We start from the raw sequence: 20,948 nt of genomic DNA, 5'->3' as shown, positions 1-20,948 counted from the left end.
TCGAAACTCGGCATGTACTTATTATTAGCACTCGAATACCGGCCGCTACACTGACTCAGACCGCCTCGAATGGATGCTTTTATAAAGTGCACCATATCGATATCCGTTAGCAGCTCCAAATTCACACGCGTGTATTTTAACATCGCGTCCCAACTTAACCCAGGTGCAGTAAAATACTGACATGGGTCAAGGCTGTAGATGTTCAAGCAAACACAGCGAAAATTTTCAAAAACATCAGCTAACAAAAGTACATCTGTCTTTAAATATAAATCGGAGTATTCACCCAGCGTTTGAATGTGGAACTGCTCCCAGATATGTTGTGCATGTAAATAGTCATCATCACTAATATCTGCTGAATTCAGCGAGCTGTAAAAGGATTGTTTCGATGGTAAGGCACGTTCTTCGAGGCGGTCTAAGCAGTCGAGATATTCGTAACAAAAAACACCCTTACGCCGAAGTAAATTAAACTGCGCTTCTTCGGGGAAAACGCGTCGAATTTCCGTAAATTGGTCAGGCTGTAAATGACTAGAAAGTTTATCGAGGCTACTCGCCATAAAGCGAAACGAGTCAAGGAATCTCAGTTTTATAGAATGCTCAGCATCTACTTTTACAGACTTTGCAAACGCAATGTACCGCTCTTTATTCTGAGGGATTATATCTACTTTTTCATCCGAAGCTCCAAATTGCGAAATGATGAAATGAGAGTCGTAACCAGATAAGTTATGAAAAATTACAGGGATGAATTTAGGAACTCTATACTTAAGATTACAGCTATAATGAGCGGCACATCTGTAGAAACCAGTTAAATGATCATGATCAAAAACTTTAGGGTCATTTTCGGAAAATCCCCCATCACAAATGCTACACTTTGTAGCACGTTCATGATCATTTAACTGAATGTCGGTGAGTGGCTTCATAGGAATATTACTATTCAGAATACGACCGAGACGAACTGCATCACTTTCAAGTCTTTCTAAAAATACTTTAGCAGCATCATGTACTCGATACAGCTCTAACTTGTTAAGCGTACTATCGTAACTACACTTGATGTAATACGCGAAGCTATACGGGACATGCATGTGTGTAGTATTAGTGAAAGAGTTGTCAGGATTAGGTGAGCATGTGTTGCATGGCGTGAGGATGGCTTCAAAGTCTGCATAAATCACGAACGGTACCCACATCTGCTTATGAAAATTTGTAAATTTTAAAACATTATTGCCTGTAGTAGGTATCTCTGTACGTACATGATTGCAGTCATTCTTGGAATGCTTCGTTAACTGATCTTTATTTCTGAAATACTGCAAGCATCCATCACATAGCCACTTTTTGTTACACCTGTTTGACAACTGACTGCCAACAAGTCTACTCAGATTTTTAATCCAGCAAAAGTGGCTATTCTCACTGTTTTCAATATAGAGTAAATTAACGTGAGTACTCTTCTTATGACATGTATAATACAGAGGACCTACTACAGACTTTTTCTCTACACCATACACATTGATACTAATGTTATTTAGTTCCTCAAAGCGCTTAATGTCCTTTATCTGCACAGGAAATTCTATACTATCGAAATTTAGCTGCGTTGAATAGTGTGGATAGGATGATGTTCTATTCGCTATATTCCGTTTCACAGGATTTAAAGCTGACATCACCGCCCATGCAAAACATGCTTCGTCATTGTTTTGGATGTTTACAACAGCTTTTCTTTGCTGAATCCATGTCGGCAGCTCGATGTACGATGAACCTCGCATGGGATTGTACTTATTGATGTTAACTTCTAGATACATTATTTCAACTAAAGCCCACCCTGATTCCTTTTCCTGAAATTCCTCACTCTTAGTTGAAATAATGTTAGAGACATCCCTAAGTACATCACCAAAATTAGTCGACTCACTTATGACAAAATTCTTCGTATTAAATGATTTAATGTCCGTTATTTCGGATTCATCCGTGCTTTTAATGTACAAGGCGAAAAGTTCAAAATTAACTTTAAATAAACTATGATTGGACAAAGATTTAGCAAGAAGCTGTTGTACATCCGGTTGAACGCAATTTAAAAAGTTTGAAGTGCTCTGAAACTTTTGACTGGTGCGAATTCGGTAACTAGCAATCCTACTTTTAAATGCTGTATTAATTTCCTCGATGTTTGCGTTACTACCACTTCTACACGCATTATTTTTATGCGCATTACTCCGTAAGTGTCCCTGAAAATGCGAAGATGGTACATCAGTGTTACAGTGCTCGCAGTGAATAGTTTGAAGTTCATTTTTCCTAGGTTTTTTACTACTAGTACTTTCTACAGCTACATCAGTAGCTGCACGCTTTTTCCCTACTACTACCTGAGGGCAAGTAGATATTTGATGTACCTCTGCTAAGTGAGCCTGGTATTGCTCTACATTAGCGAAGTACAGCCCGCAAACATCACATAAAGCAGATGTTATGCTAGGGTGTTTTGCTTTTATATGACGTGCGAGGTTATCCTGTCTTACGAACGTTGCCTTACACTGTTCGCAGGGGAACATAGTTGGGTTATAGTCGCAAGCAGATAGCTGATGATGTTTTGTTTTTACATGGCGTGCAAGGTTGTCACGTCTTGTGAACATTGCCTTACACAGCTCGCATGGGAACATAGTGTCTTCTCTTTCTTCGAATAAAGTGTTTAGGTGAACAGCGTATGCAACAAGTTCTGAAAAGAGAACAACCAATAGAGATTAGCCTAAAGTTGCGATGTTCAACCTATAGAGGTTGGACATGGCTGTGAGTTAGGCCTATAGCATGAGGATTGAAGAGAACGACTAAAGTTACGATGTTCGGAAGAAACCAAGTTTCAACCTGTTGAGTACAGACATAGCTACGTGTGCGTGTTTGAAATTATACCACGTCTATAGTATGTTGATTAAAGAGAACAACTATTTATGATTAGCTTAAAGTTACGATGTTCGGAAGAAACCAACTTTCAACCTGTTGAGGGCAGACATAGCTATGTGTGCGTGTTTGAAATTATACTACGTCTATAGTATGTAGATTAAAGAGAACAACTATTTATCAATAGACTAAAGTTACGATGTTCGGAAGAAACCAAGTTTAAGCCTGTTGAGGACGGACATAGCTATGTACGCACCTCGTCTATAGTTTGTAGATTAAAGAGAACAACTATTTATCAATAGACTAAAGTTACGATGTTCGGAAGAAACCAAGTTTCAGCCCGTTGAGGGCAGACATAGCTATGTGTACGTGTTTGAAATTATACCACGTCCATAGTATGTTGATTAAAGAGAACAACTATTTATGATTAGCTTAAAGTTACGATGTTCGGAAGAAACCAAGTTTCAGCCTGCTGAGGTCAGACATAGCTATGCGTGCGTGTTTGAAATTATAAGATTAACCTCTTCTATGACATGCAGATTAAAGAAAATAACTATTTGTCAATAGACTAAAGTTACGATGTTCGGAAGAAACCAAGTTTCAACCCGTTGAGGTCAGACATAGCTATGTGTGCGTGTTTGAAATTATACCACGTCTATAGCGTGAGGATTAAAGAGAACAACTATTTATCAATAGACTAAAGTTACGATGTTCGGAAGAAACCAAGTTTAAGCCTGTTGAGGATGGACATAGCTATGTACGCACCTCGTCTATAGTATGTAGATTAAAGAGAACAACTATTTATCAATAGACTAAAGTTACGATGTTCGGAAGAAACCAAGTTTCAACCCGTTGAGGGCAGACATAGCTATGTGTACGTGTTTGAAATTATACCACGTCTATAGTATGTTGATTAAAGAGAACAACTATTTATGATTAGCTTAAAGTTACGATGTTCGGAAGAAACCAAGTTTCAGCCTGCTGAGGTCAGACATAGCTATGCGTGCGTGTTTGAAATTATAAGATTAACCTCTTCTATGACATGCAGATTAAAGAAAATAACTATTTGTCAATAGACTAAAGTTACGATGTTCGGAAGAAACCAAGTTTCAACCCGTTGAGGTCAGACATAGCTATGTGTGCGTGTTTGAAATTATACCACGTCTATAGCGTGAGGATTAAAGAGAACAACTATTTATGATTAGCTTAAAGTTACGATGTTCGGAAGAAAGCAAGTTTAAGCCTGTTGAGGACGGACATAGCTATGTACGCACCTCGTCTATAGTATGTAGATTAAAGAGAACAACTATTTATCAATAGACTAAAGTTACGATGTTCGGAAGAAACCAAGTTTCAGCCCGTTGAGGGCAGACATAGCTATGTGTACGTGTTTGAAATTATACCACGTCTATAGTATGTTGATTAAAGAGAACAACTATTTATGATTAGCTTAAAGTTACGGAAGAAACCAAGTTTCAGCCTGTTGATGGCAGACATAGCTATGTACGCACCTCGTCTATAGCGTGAGGATTAAAGAGAACAACTATTTATCAATAGACCAAAGTTACGATGTTTTAGAAGAAACCAAGTTTCAACGAATAGAGGTCAGACATACCTTAAAATCTTCGCGCTGCAAACTGTTACTCGGATGTATAAAATGCGTGCGTTCAAGCCTGAAACTCGAATGATAATATTCTGGTCGTACCTAAAAAAAAAAGAAGAAACATATATGAATGTAGTGTAGGGTACATCATCTAACCTAATTATCTTTACAACTCAAAGTTCGAAAACATACCTTTAAAAAAAATGCACGTGCTGCAGGCTGTTACTGGGATGAATAAAATTGTTGCGTACTTTCGAACGGTACCTAAAAAAAGAACAAACATATATGAATGTAGATGTCTAGCGTAGAAGTTGCTTTGCAAATAAAAAAAGGTAATTAACAGTTCTACCTTACCTTAAGATAAAGGCTGAAGAATAATATTCACTGCAGACGGGAGATGTGTGCATGTAATAAACGCATACAGAGAACTGTGAGCACTTCGCGCAGACTGCTGCGGCTAAATATTCTGCTTGTTACCAAGCGGATATGATAATCGCTGAGCTGACAACTGCGGTACAGTCGGAACGAATGCAAACAAGAGCTCCTACCTGCAGGCTGACGTATTCAAACCTCCTGTTGATACCGAGGTGTCAGAATTTAAGAGTTCGATCCTTGGAAAGTTAGCGTGTGATCCTCGACTTCTCGAGGGTACATACGCGGTATTCCTTACCTGTAGGTATTGAGCTAAAGCTAGATCATGTAATGACGATCGCGCAGGCCCCTCGCCTAGCATTTACGGCTTCCAGTTCGAACCCGCTATCTTCCGAAGTAGCGAGAATGATTGAAGAGTGTTTGAGTGTGATTCATTTGTTGGATGGAGGCGTTAAGCTGCCTTCTTCGGTAGGAGTAGGCTATGTCGGGATATCGATTTAAAATCCTAGTCGGGAAGGGCAGCCGGTCGTATAAAACTATGGTGTGAGGCGGGGTGTGCAAAAAAGCTAGCAATAAGTAAGGGCTGTTGATGGGGGCGTTAAACCTTGTGCAGACTCCTTCGAAAATGATTTTTTTGAGTACAAGAGTGTTGATGCTGATTCATTTGTCGGATGGAGGCAATAAGCCTTGTGCAGGCTTCTTCAGTCGAGTAGGCTATGTATCGGTACCGGGATATCTAGTTATAAAACCCGCTACAACAAATTTATCACGTATACTGCGATTTAAAATCCTAGTCAGGAAGGGCAGCCGGTCGTATGGTGTGAGGCGGGGTGTGCAAAAAAGCTAGCAATAAGTAAGGGCTGTTGATGGGGACGTTAAACCTTGTGCAGACTCCTTCGAAAATGATTTTTTTGAGTACAAGAGTGTTGATGCTGATTCATTTGTCGGATAGAGGCAATAAGCCTTGTGCAGGCTTCTTCAGTCGAGTAGGCTATGTATCGGTACCGGGATATCTAGTTATAAAACCCGCTACAACAAATTTATCACGTATACTGCGATTTAAAATCCTAGTCAGGAAGGGCAGCCGGTCGTATGGTGTGAGGCGGGGTGTGCGAAAAAAAGCCAGCATTAAGTAAGGGCTGTTGATAGGAGGCGTTAAACCATGTGCAAGCTCCTTCACCAGGAGAAGCCTACATGCCGGTACCGTGCAGGTTCTTTCGATAGGAGTAGGCACTGTGTGTGTTTTAACCTCTCCGTACAATCATGATATTTTACGTTAGGAACTTACATAGGCTAAATGCTACACATTCTATGGCAGAGCCGGGAATCGAACTCGGACCCCCGAGGGTAGCAGCTAACTACTACACTACAGAGGAGGGCTATTTCAGAATATTTTACAACCTTAATTGGTACTATGTTTTAAGAGCTTACATGGGACTCAGCTAAGAAGACCTTCGCGAGTTACAAGCCGCTTATCAGTGTCTTCGTTCAAGGTCGAGCCGGAAGATACGTGTACAATTTCAGCTAACACATGCATTCTACACAACTCGCTCAGAATGACTGTGCTGATACTTCGAGGACTGTAGAACAAATCTATAGCCTACAGTATGCATGCCTCTCACCCGGTAGTCTCGGGTTCGATTCTCTTGGGGATAAAAATGTGTTTAAATCACATGAATGTGTTGAGTTGTCCTTCCTGATGCAAAACTAGCAGTATCTAACCTCATAGTTTTACGACCGGTTGCCCTTCCTGACAACTCAGATTAAGAATCTGTTTTACAACGTCTAACACGGGGAATCGGGGATTTACAGCTAGATGCAATTCTTAGATTTTAAATCACGAACTATTGTTTTACGGCCGGATGTCCTTCCTGACTAAGATTTTAAATCGCAAGAATTTGTTTTTAAGACTAGTCGCCCTCCCTGATGCAAAACTAGTAGTATCTAAGCTCTTGGTTGCCTTTCCTGACAACTCGGATTAAGAATCTGTCGAGAATCGGGGATTTACAGCTAGCTTAGATTTTAAATCACGAACTAACAAGAGCACGTAGAATTTACCGCCACCAGGGTAGCACTGTTCTCTCTGGATTAAAAGCTTTGTTTCCAAACAAGAGCACGTAGAATTTACCGCCACCAGGGTAGCACTGTTCTCTCTGGATTAAAAGCTTTGTTTCCAAACAAGAGCACGTGGAATTTACCGCCACTAGGGCAGCACTGTTCTCTCTGGATTAAAAGCTTTGTTTCTAAACAAGAGCACGTGGAATTTGCCGTCACCGGGGCAGCACGGTGATTAAAGATGGTGGATGACAGCTCTGTCAGAAAAGCACATGGGTTTGTAAAGCATTTAGAATTTGTCGCCACCACATAGAGTGTAGCACTGTGATTAAAGATGGCGGATGACAGCTGCACATGGCTTTGTTTCTACGTGGAATTTGCCGTCACAGGGCAGCACGGTGATTAAAGATGGCGGATGACAGCTGTCAAAAAAAGCACATGGCTTTGTTTCTACGTGGAATTTGCCGTCACAGGGCAGCACGGTGATTAAAGATGGCGGATGACAGCTGACAAAAAAGCACGTGAGTATGTTTTCAAACAAGAGCACGTGGAATTTTTCAATTTGCCGCCACCACATAGAGTGCAGCACTGTTCTCTCTAGATTAAAGATGGCGGATGACAGCTGTCAGAAAAGCACATAGGTTTGTAAAGCACATGGAATTTACCGCCACCACATAGAGTGCAGCACTGTTCTCTCTGGATTAAAGATGGCGGATGACAGCTGTCAAAAAAGCATGTGAGTATGTTTTCAAACAAGAGCACGTGGAATTTGCCGCCACCACATAGAGTGCAGCACTGTTCTCTCTGGATTAAAGATGGCGGATGACAGCTAACGAAATTGCCCGCAGCACAGTGCTCTATTGATTAAAGATGGCGGATGACAGCTGTCAAAAAAAAGCACGTGGCTTTGTTTCCCAACAAGAGCACATAGAATTTTTCAAATTGCCGCCACCACATTTCAAAGGTATCTAGCTAAAGAGTACAGCACTGTGCTCTGTTGATTAAAGATGGTGGATGGTAGCTGTCAAAAAAGCACGTGAGTTTGTTTCCAAACAAGAGCACGTGGAATTTGCCGCCACCACATAGAGGGCAGCACGGTGCTCAAAGATGGCTGCTGTCACGTGGAATTGTCTGCTACCACAGGTATCTAGCTAAAGAGGGCAGCACGATGCAATATGGCTGCTGTCAAAAAGCATTTTTCAAATTATCCGCCTCAAAGGTAAGTAGCTAAAGAGGGCAGCACTGTGCTCAAAGATGGCGGATGACAGCTGCACGTGGCTTTGTTTACCTCGCGCTAGTTAGGTTAAGTTGGTAGCACTAAGGTTTAGACCCGTCAAGATGGCAGCACTGCCGATGACAGGTGACGAAAGAGGGCAGCACGGTGCTCAAAGATGGCGGATGGCAGCTGTCAAAAAGCACGTGGCTTTGTTTACCTCTCGCTAGTTAGGTTAAGTTGGTACCACTAAGGTTTATTCCCGTCAAGATGGCAGTACTGAGGTTTGCGATGCGTTGTTGTCTGTCAAAAAGCACGTGGCTTTGTTTACAAATCTGTCAAAAGCACGTGGCTGTCAAAAAACACGTGGCTTTGTTTACCTCTCGCTGGTTAGGTTAAGTTGGTACCACTAAGGTTTATTCCCGTCAAGATGGCAGTACTGAGGTTTGCGATGCGTTGTTGTCTGTCAAAAAGCACGTGGCTGTCAAAAAACACGTGGGTTTGTTTACCTCATGCTAGTTAGGTTAAGTTGGCACTAGTGAGGTTTAGGCCCGTCAAGATGGCAGTACTGAGGTTAGCGATGCGTTGTTGTCGATGACAGCTGTCAAAAAGCACGTGGCTTTGTTTACAAATTCAAATCTCCCGCCAAAATTCAAATTTCCCGCCAAAATTCAAATTTCCCGCGGGAGGAGGAGGCCTCTCCCGAGAGCCGGAGGAGGAGGAGGCGCCAGAACCATCCAATTATACTACTGACTTTATTTTACGACTGTTCAAAGTTGGCTGAACTTCGAGACCTGTCAATCCCTCATGATTCACCGGCAGGTAATTCCGGAGAGAATGAAACAAAATGAAGCAAATCGGACCAGTAGAACGGACGGACGAACTGGCCAAAGCTGTTTTTTAAGGATTTTTTAAAATATATAGATGATTTCATAAGAAAGAAGAGAATATCATTCTTTGGTCATCTGCTGAGAACACTTCAAGACAGGTTAATACGCAGAATATTGGAAAAGCTATGCAAACAAAAACAACAACAACAACGTGTCTGGATAAAAGAAATAAAAGAAGACATGAAGGAATTAGACATAACACTGGAGGATTTAAAGAATAAATCAAACAAAGTAAATAAATTGAAGAATAGTAAAATTAGATTCCTACCAAAATGTGATAAAAGAGAAACGGCTAAAAGGGTATTTTCAGAAGAACGACAACGATCAGATAGAATGAAGAAATACTGGAAGAACAGAAAAGAAAAGAAAACATAAAACATCATAGAAGTCCGGAAAGAAATTGTCTACAGTGGTCCAATGCGGCCGTAAAAGCTCAATAATAATAATAATAATAATAGAAGATGTTACATATCCCAGGTTCGATTCAGTCCTCTCCCACTCTTTTAGACCTACCTAGCCCTTAACCTCCAATATAAGCTTCAATCTCTACTGCAATTACCCGAGGGAAGAAATATCTTCAGTGAGCTATGAATTGGGGATTACAATTAATTTCAAGATCCAGGAATTAAACAATTTGGTAAGCACATTAAAAGTCAAAATGAGTATATTTGACTTGACCTGCTCAGTTACTGGCGGGTTTTTTGTTCTTCCAACTAAAATCGTCGACAAAAAATAAGCGGTTAGTGTGACTCATGTTTAGTTGTGAATTGTGTCTTCTGTGATACTTAAAAGTAAAATGTAAGAATATCATAGCAAATTAAGCTTATTTAGTTGTAAGATGACTTGAATGAACATTATTTTTGTTAAAAGCTGAACGGTCGTAATCATGTTTTCCTCAAGATGGCGTGGTTGTACAGAATAGGGGGGTCCTATTTTTCAAAATATAATATAGATTACTTATTTAAAACATATTTTTCTCTTTTTATTGAACTCTGGAGATGCCTGGCTCCTTGGCTGAATGGCCAGCGTTGAGGCCTTCGGTTCAGACGGTTCCGGGTTCGATTTCCGGCCGATCCGGGATTTTAATGGCGTCTGATTAATTCCTCTGACTCGGGGACTGGGTTTGTCCCAAACACCACAGAAACAGGTAATAGTGAAAATATCCCTCCACATAAGATTAACGTTAGGAAGTGCATCGGGCCGTAAAACAGGACCAAGTCCACGTGTGACATAGTTCGAGCCCGTGAACCCATCGGTATGGGATTAACGGAATAATAATATTAATTGCACTCTGGATATGTTTAAATAATACATTATTACATTATCAGTGGCGGCTCCAGCGGCACCGTGGCATGGCCCTATGCTTTTAATTTAAGTATTATAAAAAAATCGTCAAACTTCTCCTTCAGACGAGCATATACAATTCCAATATCCTACCCAATTCATCTATTTAGTAAAGTAATATCTATGGCGTCAGCCCTACTTGAACGGAAACTCTCCAATTCTTGGAGTTTTATGAACTGTGCTAAGTCTTGTTTGGCATGGTGGAGCCTGTCTAAGGCCAACATAATATCAATGGAAGAAAACTCTAGGAGACATGCAGCCATAAGATGGCTATTAGTTCCATTCTTCGGTTGGCACAGGGTGTTAAGCCAAGTGAAGACCACCCACCCAGCTTTCATCCCTGTAGATGGTAGAGAGTGAAAGTTAGTCCTGTTACCACCACCATCACCATCAAGTTGAGTGTCAATAGCCTTAGGGAATCTTTCCTTACAGCATCCTTCACTGGTTTAGTTTGCTATTCCTTATTATGAGATGCACGTGTGTAATGAGTTCTTTTGAGTGCAATGAATAGCTGTAAATAGGTAGTCGTGGCGGTGTATTAAGTAAACCAATTTCAGCACTGCCGTATGAAGATATTGATAAGTGTAGGCCTACTATTGGCATTTTTGTTTGATTTTCAGAGGGTCTAGCATCAAAATATGTAAAATATTTTACCGGTATTGGGTAACAACATGTTTATTTAAGAATATCGTAGTAACCTATAGGTTGTGCTTTTAACTTCAGTAAAACAGAAAGAACACGTCTCGTTTACAGAACGACAAAATTCTTCATATTTTCTTTCAGCAGAAATGTAGCAGTGTGATCATATGTCCCTTTCATTCGGGAGATAGTGGGTTCGAACACCATTATCGGCACCTAAAGATGGATTTCCGTGGTTTTCCATGTTTACACTAGGCGAATACCTGTCCTATCCCATCGTTGCCATAAGACCAATAGGTGTCGGTGCGACGTAAAAATAAGCGAGTAGAAATTGTGGGCCTATATAATAAGCAATTATTATACTAGGCCTATATGAGTTAAAGATTTTTGGGCCATTCTTTCCTGGTCGTAGAAATCCCCGCAGACAATAAGGAATATTACTATATGTACCGTAACTGATGGGAGTTAATAAAAGTTTATAACTAACAATTAGCAGCAGTCTGTACCATCCACTCAGATAATGTTACTCTTTCTTTCTACTACGATTCATGAAACATTAAAGACTGCTTTAATCTATAATTTAATTCAATCCGTTGGTATTTGAAGGTGCTCAAATACGTCAGCCTCGTGTCGGTAGATTTACTAGCACGTAAAAGAACTCATGCAGGACTTAATTCCGGCACCTCGGCGTTTCCGAAAAACGTAAAAGTAGTTAGTGGAACGTAAAGCAAATAACATTATTATTTCCTATAATTTAATTCATAAGGTACTTCTTTCATTTCTCCGTCGCTTTTCACTCTTTGTTAGGGCCTTGCGGGTGTACTGTGTCGCTCACCTGGACTTGGCCCATTTTTACGATCGGATGCCATTCTTGTTATCAAGCTTATATGGATGGGTGTATTCAACTATTACGCATTTCTGTGGTAGTTAGTGACGTGTGTATTAAGAAAAAAACAAGTATCCATTCCTTGCGCCAAAGTAATTCCCTGGACCGGACAGGATCCTCTGAACCGAAGGCCGCTACGCAGCCTTTACATCGACAGAGTCTGAAAAATCTATAAATACATAAATTGGGCAATTTAAAGGAACAAAATGCATAATAGATTAGACAGGAAAACAAGTTTAAAAAATTCCAACTCCACTTCATTATTTGCCAAGAGTTAAAATAGACATATTTTTAGGAATGGACGATGTAATTGTGAGTTTCGATCCGCATGGAACTTACGGCTACGAAGTTCATAACATCTCATGAAACGGTCATAATTATCAACGAATAAATTATAGGCTATACAAATCCGGTGATCATTCTTCTCATCTTACATCGCAATCCGCGTACCCTATAGTAAATTATTTCCTTCGAAATTAAACAAGGTTTTGGGATGGAATTAGAAATAGAAACAGATAGGCCTCCTAAATAATCCCAAAGAGGAAATTACTGTTCATTCCTACGTTGTTTTGTGTAGTATAACTATACTTAATAGAAATGTTGGCGTATTCTGAATATTCGGATACCCACTCTCAGTCTAAAGTAGTCGACGAATAGCGAATATCCGAGCTTGTGTCATTTCAATTATGTTTGTTTTTCACACTAGTTCGAAGCGGAATGTAAAACTCCCAAAATAAAATCCGTTATATCTCACAACACCAACAGGTCTGACATCCCAACATCCACTGCAATAATCATAAGATACCTATTTAATAACTGCCTCTTTGGATATTTTACCTTGGTAGAGGTTCGTTAACGTATGACTAAGGCGAGGATTTCGTCATTAATGCCTGTTTTTATCCTCAACCCAAAATTGTAGGTTCATAAGTCTAAAATCTGTTTCAGTCGATTTGTGAAGGAAAAACCAAGACCAACTACTACAATAGGTTGTAGTTGGTCTTGGAAAAACATGGGTTTTATAGTGCCAATAAATGCCTATTTAAAATATATTTTGCATTCTAAGTGCCTATAACGACAAATATTAAGTTTATAAATCGTATTTTTCTACCCATCTCTACTTTGTTAGTTTCTTTACCAGATAGCCGCTGAAAAGCAGGCATTCTTTGGAGGTAGCTACTAAAGACAAGCACTTAAATGTGATTAAAGGACAACCTGACAACAATCTGTCCTCTGATTCTACTTGGAGCGAGCTGGCCTTGAATCTGCATCCTGCACTGGCTAACCCCAAGATTTTCAATGGTCTCACGTACGTTTCTTCCAAGTTTGAACAGCTACCTTCCAAAATAAAGCAGCTGGAGGAGCGAGAATTCTCTTGTGAAGGCTGCAGGGATTCGTGAGGTGGAGGCGACCACTGCTCCTTAATGCAGCGATAGAAGATGAAATCAGAGCCAAATTTCACAGTACAATGCGGAGGAATCCCAGCTGGAAAGATGCTTTGGCCATCGTTGCTGTTCTCAAAAGGAAAGTCGTAGTACCACAACCAGGTTTCACTCCAGCAGAGCTAGCTGCTCTTACATACTGTCCGCTGACCTCATGTGAAATATGTTAAAAATATGTTAGCCGACAACAGGCAACGTTTTACTGTTCAAAATTTGGAACAATATCTGGTTGTCCGTCGTAATGTGCTGACTTTGATTCATTTCAAGTGTTCCGTTGACATCATCATTATTGTCTGGAAGAGGTAAGTGTCTTCAATAATAATAATAATAATAATAATAATAATAATAATAATAATAATAATAATAATAATAATAATAATAATAATAATACCTTTTCTTGATTTTGGTAACACCTGTCCCTTGGCGTAAAACCTTTAGCTGAGAACGATTCACATGCGCTGAGTAATTTTAAATGCAGAGGTGGTGGGCCTATATTTGGGTAGATTTTTAGTGCCTATTTTGGGTATTTTTAGTGCCTATAAATCCTCACCCTACTTATGACGTATCCATATAGCATACAAAGATATAAACCATACGGCAACGTACTCACATTCTATCGACAAAACTTCGATGATATTATAATAGGAATGGATAATTGATGCAATAAATCATACGTGTAGAAACAATCTGCAATAATGAGCACTTCAGACTTTATGAACCTCGTTCGAAATAGAATTCAGTATGTGGAAAAAAAAAAAAAAAAGAAAAAAGAAAAGAAGAAGTTTTTCTGTCAAGAACCAGCGGCAGCTTATTTTATCTAGTATAGATAATTATGCTAATCATAACATAATCTTGAAATGTTATACAATTATGAAAATATGTACAAGTGGTGCAAGTAAAACGACATATCATAATGTGTTACGAAATCGCAAGTGGAAAGTCATTCTCACTCACATTATTTTTCACGTTTTGGTGGAACCCAAGACTGGATGAAGAAGAAATATCAACTGAAGGACTTCTGTTTTTTGTGGGCATGGCAACACTCAACAGTCTTCCAAACGTGACACGCATTTTAGGAAGAAGTCTAAACACTACGTATTATACACAATGACGCAAACAAATTCACTTCAGGAATCTACGCAAGTTCGAGCAAAGGACAGGATTTTACGTGTGTGCGCAGGAGCACGTGAGCTTTGCGTGGAGATGGAAAACATTCACATTTGTAGAAACGATTGATTAGGCCAAGCAGGTGCTTTGCCTCCATTGAATAGAACGCGAAAGGCGTTGATGCATCAGTTATATACAGTGTGGTTTGTTTTTCTCCTTAGCATACAAAATTACTAATTAAAAAAGAAAATGATGCGGTAGTAGGGACGAAATCTAACCCTTTACTTCTGAGCCGTAGAATTCGACTGTACAGAATAGAAGCAATATATCAGAAGGACCCGACTCGAAGGATAGAAAAGCATATCGGTACGGTGTACATAGTCGGCTGACCGGTTATGTCAGAAGTTGGGGCTAAGTCAATTATTGTTCCCAAAATACTGAATACGATTACTGGTGCATTTCGAAGTGACTTAGGCCTACTATTATGAATGAGTGATTATACATTACTGTACTTTATCATTAGATACTAACGAAAATTACCGGAAAAACCGAGAATATTAACGACAAAGGAGTTATGCTATTTATTCTTAGCTCTCTCCTGTAAAAGAGATAATTTTATCGGTAAAAATATTAATTAGGCTTTTAACATTACATATTATTATAAACTAAACAATATATGGCACATATAGCCGACGAATGGTCTCAACCCGTTTAGACGACTTGCTACCCAGCCATTTGGCCTGCAGTTACTAGAGTATCATGTGGTCGGGGCGACGACTTTCTTAGCCATATTGCGTGGCTGGGTCCGACGTCTCTTATATCAGACAGCTCCTCAGGTGACCTCATGAAGATGAGTAAACCCTGTTCCAGTGCTCAGAGAAGACAGACACGCTACCCCAACTCTACCTAATTTAGTACACTCTTGTTTACGAAAATTGCAACACCACGAAGGAGTCATGAGAATAGTGTCACATTTTTTCAACTGATGCTTTCATGGTATGGAATTATACTAATATTCATTTTGGGTTACACCGTGTGGAAGAAATTATACAAAATATGAAAAAAAAAAAAAAACCACACGAAAACATCTTCGTAATTTCAATAGAGATGCAGGTGACATCCGTAGCAGAGCTTGGTTCCTGGTAATTCCTTCACTTACTAGAGATCAACATTAGTCCGCAGCACAGAAAGCACATCTTATGACGACCAGTGCTATTTCATTCGTCAATTATCCTGATGAAAACTGACATAGGTCAATCAAAATGTCGACACCTTTCTCTATATTTTGTATAATTTCTTCCAGTTGGTGTAGCCCAAAAATAATATCAGTAGAGCCAAATTTATTATACATAGCCCATTACTAAGGCGGTGGTGGTGATTATTGTTTCAAGAGGAAGTACAACTGGGCAACTCTTCTCTCTTGACACTTATCAGAGGGAAAATGGGAGAGGGTCCATACTGGGAAGAAAGAAAGTATCGGCAAAAGAAAAGGAAGGGCCATGAAGGGGCCGGGGTCGGAAGAAAATATGTATTACTAATACTGAAGAAATTAACAAAATATGAAAAAAAAGATACCGAAGTACTGCCTCAAGTGTAACACAATGGTTCTAGGATTGTAAGAGAAGCAATAGAAATACAAACACATTTTCATCATTTCAACAAAGATAAGTTAATAATTAATGGCGTGTGGTCTTCAGAGAGGCCTGGTGCAGGTTTTTCGAGTTGATGCCTTATAGGCAATTGACGTGCCTGTGAGGGTGAGGCTCCCTACCTATGATGAATTCTAATGATGAAGATGGCACATACACCTAGCCCTGAGTCATCGGAATTAACCAATGAAGGTTAAAATCCACATCCTGGCCAGGGATTGAACACTGGACCCTTTTGACCAATGGTCCCTATGCTAACCATTTAGCCAGACAGATATACAGTTCATGAATGATTATAGTTTCAGACTAACAGACATGAAAAATCAGTGCTTGTATTTTGTGGAACTGCACAAGATGCAATAAGAGCTACCATACATTGTAGCATCAAATCGAAGAGGTCTTGGGTGTTTTTCAGAGGAATTGTCTGCCATGTTACTTGTGTGCGAGTCCCAAGTTCATTATACTAGCTGCTGGAAGACTTTTGACAGGCTAGCTAACGTCCGAAGAAGCTGAATTTGCTGTGCTTCGAAGAAAGCTTGAACATTCCTAGCAACTTGTGTCTCACAGGGATATAGCGCCAGGAGTGCCCTTAAGGAATGGTATAATTTCTGCCTCAAGAACTTGGGCAAGATTACCCTTAATATGTTCCGCAGTGTATGTATCCATCACCAATATGATCTATACCAATGGCGCTCCACATCATCACACCTGTTGTTTGGTGAAATCTATCACTGCTGGGTACTGGTAAAGAAGCTACGCTGACTGTGACGAAGAACACAACATTCACTTTTTGAAAACAATGGAGATTTTTAATTCTCATCAATTTCAGGAGGCTTAAATATTATTGTATGGCTTAATACAATGACTTGGTAATTTTTAAACCTGAAAAATGAAGGCAACATTAATTTTTCTAAACAATTTAATTGAACTGTTCAAGAAAGACAGAAGTAATGTGTAATTGATGTATACACCTCTTCGGAACACATCAGTGCAATAAAGCATAATCAATTTTCTGCCACGGGCCAACACAAGTCTGACTTTAATCATAAATTCACATCTATTGGACAAGATAATGGACATCATAAAGGTTGCTAACAAAAGTGTTCAACATCCTTGAAAATTGTTTCATTCATTTGGAACAACATTCCAGTCCAAATTATAACCTTAGAGATATTTCAGAAAAACCAAATATCTTACTTGATGTAATTACCTCAATTTATAATAATTACATGTCTAGTAAGAATAGAAACCTTAACTCCCATACTAGTCCTCTCATCGCCCCTCCCACTTCCCGCACCACCTTACCACTCATTCCTGCTGTTAGCCTCTGTTCCTATATTGTGCTCAGTATGGTGCATGTCACTGGAGTTGTAAGATATACATGAAGCTGTGCAAGTGGGGTGAGTATCGCACAACTTAGGTTGTTATCTTATTTTTTTTTCTTTCAGACATCTGTTTTGGCTAATATTTTATCCATACTGACAACTACATAAGCCTATTTTCTGGATCACTGTAGTCCACAGAGCCAGTGTTATAAATCTCCCCTCAGCCAGCACAATAAGATTTAAATATTAGGGGAACATGGGGCAGAATGGAACACTGCCTTTAAATCCATTACTCATTACTGCACTCTTACAGAAGTTTCAGGAACTATTCTCCTGCAGGCCAGAAAACAAGTTGGCAGTAATGCTAGAAATTCTGGTTAAGTTACGGTGTGCCTTGTGTTATTCTAACATTTCTAACTTCAGGGACATTTTCTCCTCAAGGTAAGCATTCTGATTCTGTAGAACTATGTTTATTCGTAGTTCTTGTCCAAATTAAATGTTATTTACTAAAACCTTCCATCATATATTTTGTATATTTCAAATATCATTTTTGCTGGTGGCTTGTTGAACAGGGCAGAATGGACCACGGTTCCGTTGTGCCCCGGTTCCATTGTGCCTCATCCCCGTTTTCAATACCTGTTTAGCGGTGCCTGTTCTTATGTTATTTAATGTGTTAGCCTAATTACTGTAGTACAGTTTAATACCTTCAAATTCAATGTGGTTTAATTTGTTATTGTTTTATTACAGATGGTCAGAAATTACTCAAGAAAAACAGGCCAGCAAAACTGGTCTTCGGAGAGTGTGAAATTTTTTTTTTTTGCTATTGGCTTAACGTTGCACCGACACAGATATGTCTTATGGCGACGATGGAACAGGAAAGGGCTAGGACTGGGAAGGAAGCGGCCGTGGCTTTAATTAAGGTACAGCCCCAGCATTTGCCTGGTGTGAAAATGGGAAACAACGGAAAACCATCTTTAGGGCTGCCAACAGTGGGGTTTGAACCTACTATCTCCCGAATACTGGATACCAGCCGCACTTAAGCGACTGCAGCTATCAAGCTCGGTGAGTGTGGAATTGGCAGTAGCAGCAGTGGTAAAGAAAGAAATAGGGTTAAGAAAAGCCGCACAGCAATTTCAAGTTCCCAAAACTACACTGCAGAGATATGTGAAAAAACAGAAGATGGCAAACACAGTGTAGACAAATGTGCAGGTAAATTTCGAACTGTGTTCACTGCAGAACAAGAACAAGAACTTGTGGAGTACATCAAATTGACGGAGTCCATTCTTTTTGGTTTGACCCTTAATGACTGCCTCGCTGTAGCGTACCAATTGGCCGAAAGGAACCACATCGAACACCCATTCAATAAAATAGAACAACTGGGAGGTATAGACTGGATGCAAAATTTTCTTACAAGGCATTCAGAATTAAGCCTTCGAAAACCTGAGGCCACTTCTGGTGCCCGTGCAATAGGTTTTAATCAATCAAATATTCAGAAGTAGTTTGACCTCCCCCTTGAATGTTGTGAGAGATATAATCTGACAGCTGATCGTATTTTTAACAGTGATGAGACTGGAAATTACAGTGAACCCTAAGGGACACTCAAAAGTAATTGCTCCAAAAGGAAAAAGGCAAGTTGGTGTCATAACGTCTTCTGAGAGAGGAGAAACAGTCACAGCAGAGATACGCTTTTCTGCAGCTGGTGTCTACATACCACCAATGCTGATATTTCCGAGGAAGAAGAAACAAAAGGAATCTGAAATGGGTCTGCCCCCTGGTGGGTGGGCAGAATGCTATGAAATAGGCTGGATTACCACTGAGATCTTCACAAAACGGTTTAAGGAATTTGTGGTCTTTTCCAAAGCTAGCAACGAGAATGTTATCCTTCTGATTTTAGATGGCCATTCTACTCACACTATGAATCTACAGGTTATTGACTATGCAAGAGGAAATGGGGTTGTTCTATTGTGCTTTCCCCCGCACACCTCATATCATTTACATCCACTTGATGTGGCTTTCATGTGACCTCTCAGTCTCTACTATGAGCAGGAGACAAGGAAATGCTTGAGGATGAATGCAGGCAAAGTCATCACCCTCTGGCATGTAGCGTCACTGTTTGGCTCTGCCTTCATTAGAGCCGCAACAATGGAAACCACTTTGAAAGGATTCAGGTCAACTGGTATTTGGCCACCTGACATGAGCGTTTTCACAGATGTTGACTTGATGCTATCATTCCCGACTGATAAGCCTAACCCTATTCAACCTCAAGCAGGCACATCAGTCCAAACTCGTGTAGACATACAGTCTCCTAAGCATCCAGAACCATCTATGGAAGAAGAGATTTGTTCAGCAGATGTCTCACCAGATGATTTGCGGCCTCAGTGTTCATGGGACACACCACTTATCATCACTCCTGAAAGTCCGTCAAAAGCATTCCCTTGTGCAACACCACTAGGTGTCCTTTCGGTTCCCAAAGTCCTAACTCAGGATAAGAAGAGGAAAACCGGTAGGAAAAAGGGAAAAGCTACAATACTCACTTCTTTTCCGTACAAGGCGGAACTAGAAACGTCAATTAAGGTTTCAAAAAGGAAGACTGAGGAGCAGGCACAAAGAGCGAAGGAAAAACTGAACATGAACCTGATCCCTGTACTGTGTACTGAGAAATCAAAGGGCAATGAGAAAGCTACAAACAAAAACAAGCGAGATTAATCATCTGGCTCTAGTGAGGACAACAGTGATGCAGAGTGTCTGCAATGTGGTCATTTCTACTCCCAATCTAGTGAGGGATGGATTGCCTGTGATAACTGTCATAGTTGGGCTCACAATTTATGTGCAGGAATAGACACAGACGACGATGATGAGTTTAGATTCGTTTGTGAATTTTGCCGGTGATTTAATTCATTGTTGAGTCAGATTTATTTTTTCTATAAAGAACATTAGAATAATGGACAATAACTATACTTCAGATTGACATTAAGTAGAGAAAACTACATAAAAATGAGAAAAGTTTGACATTTCCATCCATGGTTCCATGGATTGGGGCAGAATGGTCCATTCGGAATATATTATTTTATGCTAATTTTTACTAGTTACATTTATTATCTCTGTTTTTTTTTTTTTCTTGTTTTCTATTGTATATGTTGTGAAATGAGAGCAATTACTCTGTCTTGTTTAATTACATCATTCAACCAATCACACTGTGTTAAAGTTTTAAGGTTCCGTTCTGCCCCAGGTTCCCCTATATATTACAAATAATAATTAGTAAAATAATGCATCAAGAATTAGATTGGTGTATTTCATGGCACACGTTGACACAGCGTCATTCAACTAGATGAATTCACCATATTTACGTAAGAATATAGCAAAGCAAGACAATGGTTTTACTCTGCATATTTTTATAACTGTCATCAAGGACTCTAAGACTTTAAAGTGTTTTGTTTTATTACATATTTTAAATGTTTTGTGTTTCAGAAATTTGCCAATTTATGGTTGATGTACTGTAATGGCTGAGGATAACCTGGTAACGTAAGGTCGAAACTAGTCCCTATGATGTTTACATGATAA

General features: G+C 39.7%; 1 protein-coding gene across 1 annotated transcript in view; it reads right to left on the bottom strand.

Moving 5' to 3' along the window:
* Positions 1 to 14,383, bottom strand: part of LOC136874719 (annexin-B12) — a 118,312-nt gene extending 103,929 nt beyond the window's left edge. The window contains exon 1 of the mRNA XM_067148382.2: positions 14,261 to 14,383. Coding sequence (XP_067004483.2) covers positions 14,261 to 14,377 — 117 coding nt within the window. The 5' untranslated portion in view covers positions 14,378 to 14,383. The remainder of the gene's footprint in view (positions 1 to 14,260) is intronic.
* Positions 14,384 to 20,948: the final 6,565 nt, after the last annotated feature.

The sequence above is a fragment of the Anabrus simplex genome, chromosome 1, assembly GCF_040414725.1.
Source record: "Anabrus simplex isolate iqAnaSimp1 chromosome 1, ASM4041472v1, whole genome shotgun sequence".
In the NCBI taxonomy this organism is placed as follows: Eukaryota; Metazoa; Arthropoda; class Insecta; order Orthoptera; family Tettigoniidae; genus Anabrus; species Anabrus simplex.
Note: the sequence above shows the minus strand (reverse complement) of the source record. Positions and strands in the feature narration are given on the sequence as shown.